At 36.7% G+C, this 12,070-nt stretch overlaps 1 protein-coding gene across 11 annotated transcripts in view; it reads left to right on the top strand.

Annotated features, from left to right (window-relative positions):
- The window catches only part of CEP128 (centrosomal protein 128), a 383,862-nt gene that overhangs the window by 345,889 nt on the left and 25,903 nt on the right, over positions 1 to 12,070 (top strand). For 6 of the 11 annotated variants that reach the window (XM_042943976.1, XM_042943963.1, XM_042943964.1 and 3 more), the window contains one exon: positions 11,527 to 11,604. In XM_042943976.1, coding sequence (XP_042799910.1) covers positions 11,527 to 11,604 — 78 coding nt within the window. Of the gene's footprint in view, positions 1 to 4,434; positions 4,456 to 5,735; positions 6,102 to 6,364; positions 6,406 to 6,470; positions 7,107 to 8,531; positions 8,729 to 11,526; positions 11,605 to 12,070 lie in introns of those variants that run through there. The other 5 variants (XR_006203977.1, XM_042943967.1, XM_042943969.1 and 2 more) reach the window with 5 other exon arrangements.

Genomic DNA, 12,070 nt, shown 5'->3' with positions numbered 1-12,070 from the left:
TTTCGAGTATTGCATGTTTTCTGGAGTTTTTATAGCATACCTTTAAATGTCCAGAGTCATGTGGTTTGGGTTACTTCTGTTTTTTTGTTTTTTAAATGTGTCCAGTAGAGCCTGCGGAACTTGTTCCTTTTAGTTGAGTATGTTAAAATGAAGTCGGGGGAGGGAGACTAAGTTCAAAATTTCAAATTGTTTTGGCAAGACCAACTCCTTTTCATACTAACCACGAGGCCACAAAGCTTCATTGTTGTCCAGTTAAATGAATGCATGGCTTTCATTTGGAAAAAAGAAAAAGAAAAAAAAAACCTTCTAGAAATTCCAGTTTCAGGAAAACAATTGGTTGTGGCAAATGTCAGATGAATTTGCTCACCGAATAATATTGTCAGCTGTTTTATGCCCACTGGTTTTCATAGCCCATCTTTTTCAGCCTGCGGCATAAAATTGAGAAACTGGTTGGCTTTAGTTAAAAATATATACTTCTGCTCACATATACCCCATCTGTGCCCTCTTGCCCTTCAGTTCACCATTCAAAACATAGCTTAACAGGGCATCTCAAACATACTTAAAGTTCACCTCTAACATTAGTCATTGAGGTGAGCTATCTGCTCAAATGTATTGCTCTAACTTAAAATTATTGGTACTTTGAACTAAGTATGGCCTGGCAGTTGGGATTCCTTAAGAGATGGTTCAGTTGAGTTTTCAATGGTTTTAAAATATTCTAGATACTCTCTGATTCTGCCTGCTTTGGCAGCAGTCAGCCAGGGAATGCTTTGTACAAGATCCAAAAGAGTGTTTCTAAGTGTTCAAAAAAGGATTAATTATGAAAGCAAACTCTAAAAGTATACGCAGGGTTGATCTCAGTTATTTTGAATTAAGTCTCAAAGCCACAATGATAAAAATAAAATACCTTGCCTGATTTCTATTTAGATCTGATCTGCCTGTCACCAGAAACTCATCCATATAGGGGATTAACTGTTCACATGCTCTTTCAAAATCCAAGTGCTGTGTGTGGAGTAATGGAAAATGATTAATTTGTTTTGTCATTCTCTTTGAGAACACAAGACATCTCTTAAAAAGAAAATAACCCTTTATTTTGAGAACAGAGAAGATTGATTATATTCACCTCACCAGTGTGCTTTTAAGTAAATTAGCCTGGACCCTACCTCAACCAGAACAATTATCTTTCCTTATCAGTGATCCACGTCAGGATCCTCTGTTCCCTGTTAAATACAGAAGAGGCAAATGTGATTGCCTGCTTTAGCGTGTCTTGAGGCCTTGGGAGGAAGGCTTTGCAGTATTCAGGGAAATGATTAGCATTTCTCGGTATCTGCCCTGTGTCAGGTTGTACCCTTCCCAGCCTGGTGTGGCTAAGCCCTTGCCGGGCTCATCCACAGGAAGCAGGGTGCTCTCCACACCACAGGCTTCCTGCTTCAGCTTATTAGGTCCACAAAAAGATCTTACTCTCATCTTCCTGTCTCTAACTCTGTCTATACCTTTTAACTCACCTTTATGGTACCTCATTTTTCTCCCAGTTCTATTTCTTGTTATATTTCTTTAATTTTGAGTCTATCTAGAAATATTCTCTACCCCTCAGAAACAGTCAGTCATTAAATTCTACCTTTACAAAGTATTTTTCTTTCCACATTTCTGAGTTCTAACTGTGCCTTTATTAGTCTTTGGGTTGAGAAGGGTTTTTTTCAGAAAACTGAAATATATTATGTATGATACTAAGTACTCAGCACTAGAAATATAACGAAAAATACACTCCTGCTTTTAAGGTATTTGCTGTCTACTAAAGGAGACAAGCAAACACAAAGGAAATGATTAGACACATGACAGGAGACATGTGTGCATTGGAAGCACTGAGTATGGGCACCTAACCCAGACTTTAGGGGAGCCTTTCACGAAATGATAACCACTATTACCATTGGAACAACACCTAGTGTTTACTGAGTGCTTACTAGTATCCCACCCTGCTCTAGGCACTTTCCATGTGCTAATGTATTTGGTCCTTAACTATAATTCTACACATTCCTATTTATAATTGAGGAAACTGAGTGCCAATGCAGAGGAATCTGGGAACTTCCCTAGGGAAACATAGCCAGTAGGTGACTAAATCAGGATTTCATCTCAGGCAGACTGGCTCAAGAGCTCCTTCTCTGAACTGCCACATTAGAGAAGGTAGTGACCAAGCCAAGTCTTGCAGGAGAATCAGTGAGCTAATTTAAGCAGTGTGTAGAGAACATTCAGACAGATGGGCTTCATGTGCAGAGTCATGATGGCACAGAAGCTTTGTGGAGAGAAAAAGTATGGAGTAACATTCATGTAATAGAACCAGAAGCTAATTAGAAATATTTAGATGAAGGGAAATTATATATATATTAAGGACAATTATAAAGTGAAAAAAGATGAAAAGCAATTCTTTGCCTGCTTTTGGAAGTATCTGTTCTAAAAAATACAAAATGATAAATATTTGGAATTTTTTGATGGGGCAAACACCTAAAAAGATAAAAATGTCCATCTTCCTGTTTTTCTTCTGCAATTATTAGTTTGGCTTTCTACTGTAAAAAAGTAAAGGTATTTCTACCCCACACATGTTCTTGGGTCATTCTTGAGAGTTAATATTAACTCCTAAAATCCCATATGTGATTTTCTCCTTATTTTACTTTCTCTTTATAAAACGATTTTTCCTATTCATTCCAACGTTTTAAGCTTAAAAATCAGGTCCCAACCTACTGTGGAAAGAAGTTAAAGCTTAAACAGCTAAAGCTATAACCAGAAGGTCTCTTAGAGATTTTTATATCCTACTTTCCCATTTTCCTGATTGGGAAACTGAAGCCCATGGGATAAATGATTTTCCTGGATCACGCAACTGGTTATGGCAAACCTGGGATAGAACCTTGTACCTCCTGTTTTCTAATCAGTGAACTTTGCCACTGTATCTTGCTGCTTGCTGTCTGACCTCAGACAGAAAACTACCACAATAAAAATGTTATCAGATTAATCTATATAACCTATCATCGTTATTAGAGATGATTAGAGATTATTAGAGATGTTAATGGTTAGACATCATTATTATTACAGTCAGAAAGTATGTTTTCGAGATGTTAGAGTATTTTGGGTAAATCAAGAACTTTTTGTATGACACCAGTCACTTTCCAGGGATATGGTGTATTCTCTCAGTAAATTTCTCATGGCGCTCCACCCAGGTGGTGTCCATGAGTTGGGTCTCAGAGTTTCTGCTGCTCAGCAGGACTCCAGCCTGGGAGTGAGATAGATGCCTGTCTCACCTTCTCACAGCACCCCTGTAATCCATGGATTCCACATGGGGTGAGGGATGAGCAATCTGCAAACATCAGAGGGAACTTTGGGCTGTAAATAAGAGCACATTGCTCCTCAGCTCAAAGTCCTCAGAAGACCTTCGACCTCATTCAGAATTGAATATAAATACTGTGGCCAAAAATGCCCTCTGAGATCTTGCCCCCAAGGCATCTTTGGCCTCATCTTATTGTGTGCTCCCTCAGCTCACCTAACACCTCACCAGTATAGAGGAGGCATTCACTAAATGTTTGCAGATTGAATAAATGAATGAGAACCTTTCCATCACTGAATAAGATTCATTAGTTCATTCAAGAAGTAGTTATTGAATACCAACTCTATGGAAGCACTGGGTGAAGTGCCAGGAGGTACCGTGGTGAGTGAAGACTGATATGCCCTACCTTTGTGATGATTATTGCCTGATGTCAACATAACCATTAATCAAATAATCCCACAAATAAATATTCTGATAAGTGTTGCAGAGGAAAGGCTCAGAGTGCAATGGAGAGCTTGTGTGATGAGATCAGTAAAGGCAGGGAAGCCTTCCCTAAGGAAGTGCTAAAAAATAATAAAATTTAGCCAGTTTACTTAAGATTTGTACATTTCACTAGATGTAAATTTTACATCAAACAAAAATCAAACAAAAATCCAAGTGGAGCTAAGGATATATGCATGCTGAAGTCTTTAGGGGAAAGTGTAGTGATGTATATGATTTATTTTGTAAGGCATCCAAAACATAAATTGGGTTAGTGGATGCACATAGGGTTAGATAGATGGATTAGTATGTAATAAAGCAAATAAAATGTAAACAGTAGAATCTAGGTGGTGAGTATATATGGGTGATCTCTGTAAATTTCTTTCAGATTTCCATTATGCTTGAAAATGCTCATGATGTTGGTGGGGGGGGCAGGGGGAATTTTAACCAGATAAGGAGACTGGAGGGAACATTCTCCACCAAGGGCACAGTATGTACATAAGTAATTTATGTGCCATTACACTTCTATTACTTTTGTGTTTTGGATAATGTCTCTACGTAGAACAGCAAATGTACTTCTAAATACTGGATATACTTTTAATTAAGTTTGCCTTGTTTCTCCTTTCTACTCTAATTTTCATTAGTTGTAATTTTAGACTGTCATTGACCTCCTCTTCTGCATTTGAGAATTACCAGAATGGACAGTGCCTCACAGAATCGGCCTTTTTAAAATACCTGCTGTTTGGAAAGTATTTGGCAACTTTCAACGTGCTTTCACATTTACTTTCTTACTTGATAATCACAGCTGCCCTGTGGGTGTGGCATAAGAAAGACCAGCAGTACTTATACCCATTTTGCAAAAAGACCGAAGCTTAGAAAGGCAAGGGAAATATTCCCCAAACCACAAAATACAAGTAACATTGCTGGAACTATGCCTATCCAGAAATCAGGTGTGCTGACGCCTGGTTCACCACTGTTCTTCATCTGCCAGCATGCAACTCACGTGTGGGACCAGTAAATCAGAAGTATGGTTTCCTTCCCTGCCACCTTAGCAGAAATGGCTAAACTCCACCCCTTCCGGGAAGTCTTAAATTTCTTTGCCTTGGGAATTCAATTTATTTTCAGTTTTAAGAAATAGTGTGATTTCACAGGAATTAGACTGTGGATCTCAAGACCCCCCTGCTTGTAAACCTGTTGTAAGGACATAGAGAGAACACTAGTTTGTCTTCATATGTTATTTTTCCCTTATCTCAAGAAGTGGCAAGAAAAATATGTAAAGGCAATTTCAGGAATCTCAAGGGGAAGAGAGATGTTTGTTTACTTCTTCTGTCTTCCCTTCTCCTCAGTGCATTCTTGGTTTATTTTTGTTTTTGTTTTTGTTTTTGTTTTCTCAAATTAAAAAGTGAATTATTTTTTCATTTCTTTTTATTTTTCAAGTTTTTACTTAAACTCCAGTTAACATACAGTGTAATATCATTCTTGTTATTATTGAAAAAACTCTCCCAATTAAGCAAAAAATAAGATCATGGGTTAACTATAACATATAGTTATATGGTCAGTTCTGTCTTAAAATGATAAAGCAGTAATCTATTATGGCAGATCCAGTTTCTTACAGTTCTTTGCTTAAAAAAATTATTGTGAATGAGAATTGGAAAAGATCTAGAAAGCCTTCTTTATTCAAGTTGTCCAATGAAATTAGGCTACCTGTTCTCAAATTTTATAAATTTGAGCTTTTTAAAGGAGATCTACTTTTGACTAGAATGGTGTTAAATGAAGACAAATAGGATTTGTCGTTGACAAAAATTCTTCTGGATTTTAGCTTAAATGCAGTCCCTAATGTCATATTGCCACGTGAACCGGTGTTTTTATTTAACAAATCTTGTTTACCCTCTTACCCCCAAGATACACATAAACACTTCTATCTAAGTGGGTGTCTGATTTTTAGAACTCTCCTAAAGTACACAATCTGGAAATAGAAGACTCTTCTGATATTCGAGAAATCCATGCAACTTTGAGCGCTGGGGCCCCTTGAAGGCTGTACGTCAACAAAATGACTTTGCCGGCCTATTCTCTGCTCCTGTTCCGTTTGGTCTCAAGGAGTGCCTGATACGGTTTGAATGAAAAGAAGGCCCTGTGAAGCCAATACAGCTGTGCTGGATAGAGTCTCCACAAGTAAAAAGGCAGACAGTCTAGCCTTTTTACGATTTCACCCTTCCTCCCCTTGAAATTTGTTTACTCAGGTCCTCTTACCACCTTTCAGCCATTTGTCAAGAAAGTTTTGCAGTGGATCTCTTTCCAAATGAAATAGAATTGCATTTTTGAACCCAAATAAACTGCTTCATAACCTTGTTTATTTAACATCTGTATAGTGCCAAAAATGCACACACTTATTTTTAAAATAAAAATATAGCATCTCCTTTATTTATCATCTAAACCTCAAAACATATGATTTCAGTAGCACCCTAAGAAAATGGTAGTTGTTTTACGCTAAGAAAAAAATAAATACATGGTGCATTTTTACAAAGAGAAGTATATTTACTAAAATATACCCATGGTTAAATCTGTTTCTTTAAGCTTTCTCTACAGGAGACAGGAAACTAACAACTGCAGTGAAGCCCCTTTCTAATTCCTAATTGCTGCTACTTATGTTGTCATACTGCACTATTCAATTTCCCTGTAGTTGGAAACAAAGGAACAACTAAAGAAAAATACACTATAGACCAGTACAAACCGCTCAGCTACATGGCAGTTTGAAGATTTGGAATAGGAAGATCTCCCGCTTATTCTTCGCCCTTTTCAACAGATTAATATCTAAACCTACCTGTACGTGCACAAGCCACAGAGCCTAATGGACAAGATTTCTGAATTTCACTGTTGTTTCTACCATTTGATCTTGCCTTAGTCTAGAGAAGAGAAACAGCAAACTTTTGCTGCTGAGTTTTTAATAAAGAAGCCAAGATTCAGTGGGTTGATCAGAGAGTGGTAATGCTGCCTTTGTCTTTATTCAGCCAACATTCATCAAAGCACCTCCCCTGGCCAGATCGTGTGCTATGCTGCTGCTCCATGTTATGAAAAAAGAAATGGGTGTGTTGGTGTCATAAAACTTAATCTCATACCTAGCTTCCTCTAATCAACAGAAAAAATATCCTCACCCCTTTTGTGCTTGTATATTTGGATGCGTGGTCTTGGGCACAGACTTCGGCCCTGGCTAGATGAAATTCTTCCTGCATTCATCTTGAAACTTCTTTTCCATAAATAAGCCCATCAGAGACATAGCTCCAATATTCTAGTACTAAAAGTTGATAGCTAGAGAGGGAGTAGGAATTTACATAAAATAGTGTTACAGATTCTGGTGATTTACCATGAACATATTTATATAATAAGAACTTTGCTGGGGTGCCTGGTGGTTCAGTCGGCTAAGCGCCTGCTCAGCTCAGATCATGACTTCATGTTTCATGAGATCAAGCCCTGCCTAGGGCTCTGCACTGACATGGCAGAACTTTCTCCCTCTCTTTCTACCCCTCCCCCACTGCACATGTACTCTCTCTCTTTATCAAAATAAATAAACTTTAAAAATAAAAACAAGAACACTGCCATATCTGCACTCTGACTGCTTGGATTCGCATCCCAGTTTTTCCACAACATGACTGTGAGGAGGTTATTCACACTTTGGTTCTCAGTTACCTTATCTGTATAATGGGGATAGCAATAGTGACTACATCATACCATGGGGTGAGGGCTAAGAAGTATTTGAAATTGAGTTACATTTTTATGGTTCAGTCTTTCATTATGCCACTAAATGGAATTAGGAATAATTGATCATTTGCTTTGCCACCACTCTTAGCTCAGTGGAAGTTCAGCTCTTTAGCTTCTGAGATAAACCAAGCATTATACACAATGTATTGGTCCTTTATGAAATGGACTCTTAATTGCGAATTTTTCTTTGTTTTCAATTTTGATATGAAATTTAATATCTACTGATATTTTCAAAAGAGAAACAGTGTTTAAATCCTTTTGTGAATGTCCCATTTAGTTCTAGAAAATCAATAAGAAAATTAAAGACAGGTTAAACACCTGTCATTTGCTGGTGCCATTTCTGAATGAACTGGAGAAATTATTTCCTTCATTCTAACAGTGGAGACTTGTCTGTGCCCTTTAAAGCATTAGATAGTGTAAGGCAGAAAATAATGAACCAACTTAAAAAATAAAAAGTTTCCCTGACTCTGCACGAGTTGCGCTAGAAACTAACATGCTTTATTGATCTTTATGGCATCTAAAAACCAACAAGTTCCTTATTTAGACTATTCATTTCTTAATGGTCCCCTTTTTCTAGCACCGCTAGCTTTTGGGGAAAAGTGAACGTGAAGTGACATGTGATGTGAGCAGACTAATCATAATGCCTAAGACAGTCTCACATTATTAAAAAAGAAAAAAAGTTTGTGAATATGCATACTCTTAAGTCTGTATGCCAGAGTGGTGGTTTTAAGCATGCTCACATGTATACAGAGAGAGACATCGACAGAAAATAAATATATTCCCCCCAAATATCACTTACTGATGAAATTATGAGACCTGAGATACCTACAGGCCTGGACTCATTGTCTTCATTATTTCCTATTGTACCATTGCAGATGCCTTAAAAATCTCAGCATCTATATATATAATTTCTTTAAAATAAATTCAGTCCACTTTTCTTTGTATAATTCTTACATCTTTTGCATGTGCAAATTTCTCCCCCCAGTGAGTTAAAAGCTCTTAAAGAACAGGACCTGTGCCATCTATGTCTGGTGGATCTTTCTGTGATACCTAGATACACATTTGATGTTACCCGATTGACGAGACTATGAGGATGAAGGGAAAGGCTTGTGTATCAGAAACAATTTCTGATACTGAGGAAGATGCTAAGATACTTAGAAACAACACATGAAAGGAATATAAGTAAGCCATAACTAAAATAAGATGATGAGAAAGCTTAAAGACCTTAATGGAGATGTGGGGTGTGGAGGAGGAGAGTAGAAAAATAACTGTACTTAAGAAAGTAGAAGCCAGTGATTTTTTTAAGATTCAAATATATACATATTTATGTATATATGTATATAAATGTATATACATATATACATTTATATGTATACATATACATATAAATGTATATATTTGCCATTTTGAATATGCATCCAAAAACTATCAAATAGTCAAACTAGTATGTGAAAATATGAAAGAAAAAAATTTTTTCACACAGCCACCTGGTTGATTGAAAATTTGAAGCAAAAATATTTGCATAACATGCTGAATTTTACAGTAGGGAAAGAAATCATTTGCTTATTTTAAGAACAAAATGAGTTTACCATACTTCTCCCTGGTTCAGAGGGTCACTTCTAAATGAGAAGATTTATGGGATTAAAAAAAAAAAAGGGAAATAAAGTTTCCAAACTACAAGGCTATTAGAATCATTGTTTATGAAGAAGATTTTATTTGACACACAAAAAATTTTTGCTTTGAATTCACCATGGCATTGATCTGTATTTTATTGTTAAAGGGCCAATATAATTCTTGGGGGAATTTTACTATTGAAATGAATATAACACATATGGTGGCTAAAATTACTTGCTCTCCTAAACCTACATGTTGGGGCCTATATTAAGAAACGTGTCATTTTGATGAATCTTTCCTACATATGAAAAAACAAATGAAGCCATTTAAAATGCATGGGCCTTTAAGTGAACACATGTGGAAAAAAAAAAAAAAACTAGCAAGCATATAAATGTTAAGCAGAAGGAAGAAAATACTAAATCCTTTAAATGGAACTGGAAAAGAAGATTTTTACGAACTTGAAGAAACAGCGCATATGACTTCCAGTTTCAAAATGGTAATGTGAGGGTGTTTCTGCTCTTCTCTCAAAAATCACACTTGAGAAATAAGAATATAAAGAGAGAGAAACACCGATTTATGCATTGACAGCTAAAAGACAGGTAGAACTCCCAAGATGGAGAACACGGAAGGGAAAATGGTAAAATGACTCAAAACAGAGAAGTTAAAACCCAAGTGCCTATCAAGGGGATACAGATGGAAAGCAAATATCATTCACCCTGAAGAATTTTAGAGATGCTTTTGAATTGGATGTACTGTTTTCTACAGAAGGAGAAGGTGGAAGTGAGTATATCAAAAGTGTCTGCAAGGAAGAGTTAGACCCTCAACTCTGTCTCCATCCCTACCCCAACACAAACCTTGCAGAGCTGTACGCATATGTTCTGGAGAAGCTCTGTACTGGAAGTGAAGGCAGGCAACAGCATTGGGATGAGAGAGAGGATTTGAAATAGAAGATTAAGTGTAAGTGGGTATACCAAATGATGATAACACCAGTTCCTAACCCTGTCTAGTTCCAGGGAAACTGAACTTCTGAGGGAAAAAAAAAAAAAAAAAGAATCCTCATATAATCTGGAGCCTCCTCCCACCAAAAAAAAAAAAAAAAAAAACAAAAAAACTTGACCACTTGATTAGCCTACATTTTAATTATGTAATTCTCAGGCATTATTTTCATTAATTAAGGCAACTGTGCTATGTAATCATTAACAAACCCTGAAATCTCATGGCTTAACACAATAGAGGTTGATGTGTCACTCATGTGAAGTCCAATATGACTGGCGGCTCTCCTCTCTTGTGGCTATGTCATCTGAAGCTTGTGGCCTCCGAGTTCCTCATGACCAGGGCTGGGATGGGACACATAGGCTCTTAACTGACTCAGCTCATAAGTGAGACATGTCACTTGTACTCATGTTAGGTTGTTCAGAACCATTCACCTGGGAGATGTAAGGGAGCAGCACATAGAATATTGGGTGGCCAATAACTTTTCAACAACTCTTTGCAAACTTACGTCCAGGTTCTTGCAGGGCATTGCACTTTCTTCCCATGCATCAGCCATGGGACTTGTGGTTTATTTCATTGAATAATTGCAACTCATTTTAAATCTAAAAGCTAATATCTATTGACTGAGGATACAGAGGTGTGCTGTCCCTGTGACAAGGCTAAGAATGCAGAAATGCATATGATACAGTCTCTGGTCTCAAGGTTATTCCGCCACTTCTTAGTTTATATTGGCTTTGAAAGAATTTTCAGATCATTCCCTCTTAATGTTTATATTGGTGGGTGTAAATCAGTGACCACCTCATCAAAGACTAAGTTTTTGATTTATAATCAACAGGATTTTGTGTCCCTGTGGCAATTTTTTAATTTCAGGTGCTTCTCCAAAGTTTTATGACAACCTCCTCTTCCTTTTGAACTAAAATAATTGTTGAGAACTCTTTTCTTCTTTGTAATGGCAACATGTGAGGATCTCTAATATGCTCCATAGAGAGGTAACTGCAAATTCATCTATCCCTCAATATTATTTGGTGCTTTATTTCTGATGCTCACTGAAGCAGGTTTGTAAATTAATATTAATATGAAATACTCTATAGAAAGTTTCATAGCATGTCAGTTGAAAATAATTATCCAGGAAGAGTTTTTATGTGAGTCAGTTTTGCAAATGCATCTCATATACTTCGTGAAAGGAAATAATTCTTCTGAATTAAAAAGATACAGTTATCTTAGAAATACTATTATATCTGTTCTTATTTGACTCTCTAAATCTATAGCTTGAACTGCTTCTACCCTGGGTACAAGTGGTTTTTAGTACTTGGATTCTGAGAGTATTGATCAATTTTTTATAATGTTTGGTTTCCTTATGTTTTCTTTTTCAGAGTACCCGAGTGGCCTTGGACCATCTGGAGTCTGTGCCTGAGAAACTGAGCTTACTAGAAGATTTCAAAGACTTCAGAGTGAGAAAGAGTTGGCTTGTCTCTTTCAGTATTCTTATCTGACTGAGAACATTTGACATCTTCCTGATGTGCAAAGAAAGTTGTAGGGAGGGAGGAAAGACCAAAAAACATAGGGGATTTTTAATACTCCATCTTATCAGAGTTTATTGATATTTGTTAAATCAGGATTGAAAATACTGGAACTTACATATTAGAGGAAAAATAGAGATTTTTACCCTCACACTAGAAGCTCATTTGGCCTCCCAAAGCTTTAACTTTAATTTAGAAAAACCTAAGATTCAAAAGAGGTTACATATTACACTGAAGATAGCTTTTTTAATTTATTATTATTTTTTTAATTTACATTCAAGTTAGCATATAGTGCAACAATGATTTCAGGAGTAGATTCCTTGATGCCCCTTACCCATTTAGCCCATCCTCCCTCCCACAACCCCTCCAGTAACCCTCTGTTTGTTCTCCATGTTTA

This window comes from Panthera leo, chromosome B3 (assembly GCF_018350215.1).
Source record: "Panthera leo isolate Ple1 chromosome B3, P.leo_Ple1_pat1.1, whole genome shotgun sequence".
Taxonomy (NCBI): Eukaryota; Metazoa; Chordata; class Mammalia; order Carnivora; family Felidae; genus Panthera; species Panthera leo.
The sequence above is the reverse complement of the archived record's forward strand: the minus strand, read 5'-3'. Positions and strand labels throughout refer to the sequence as shown.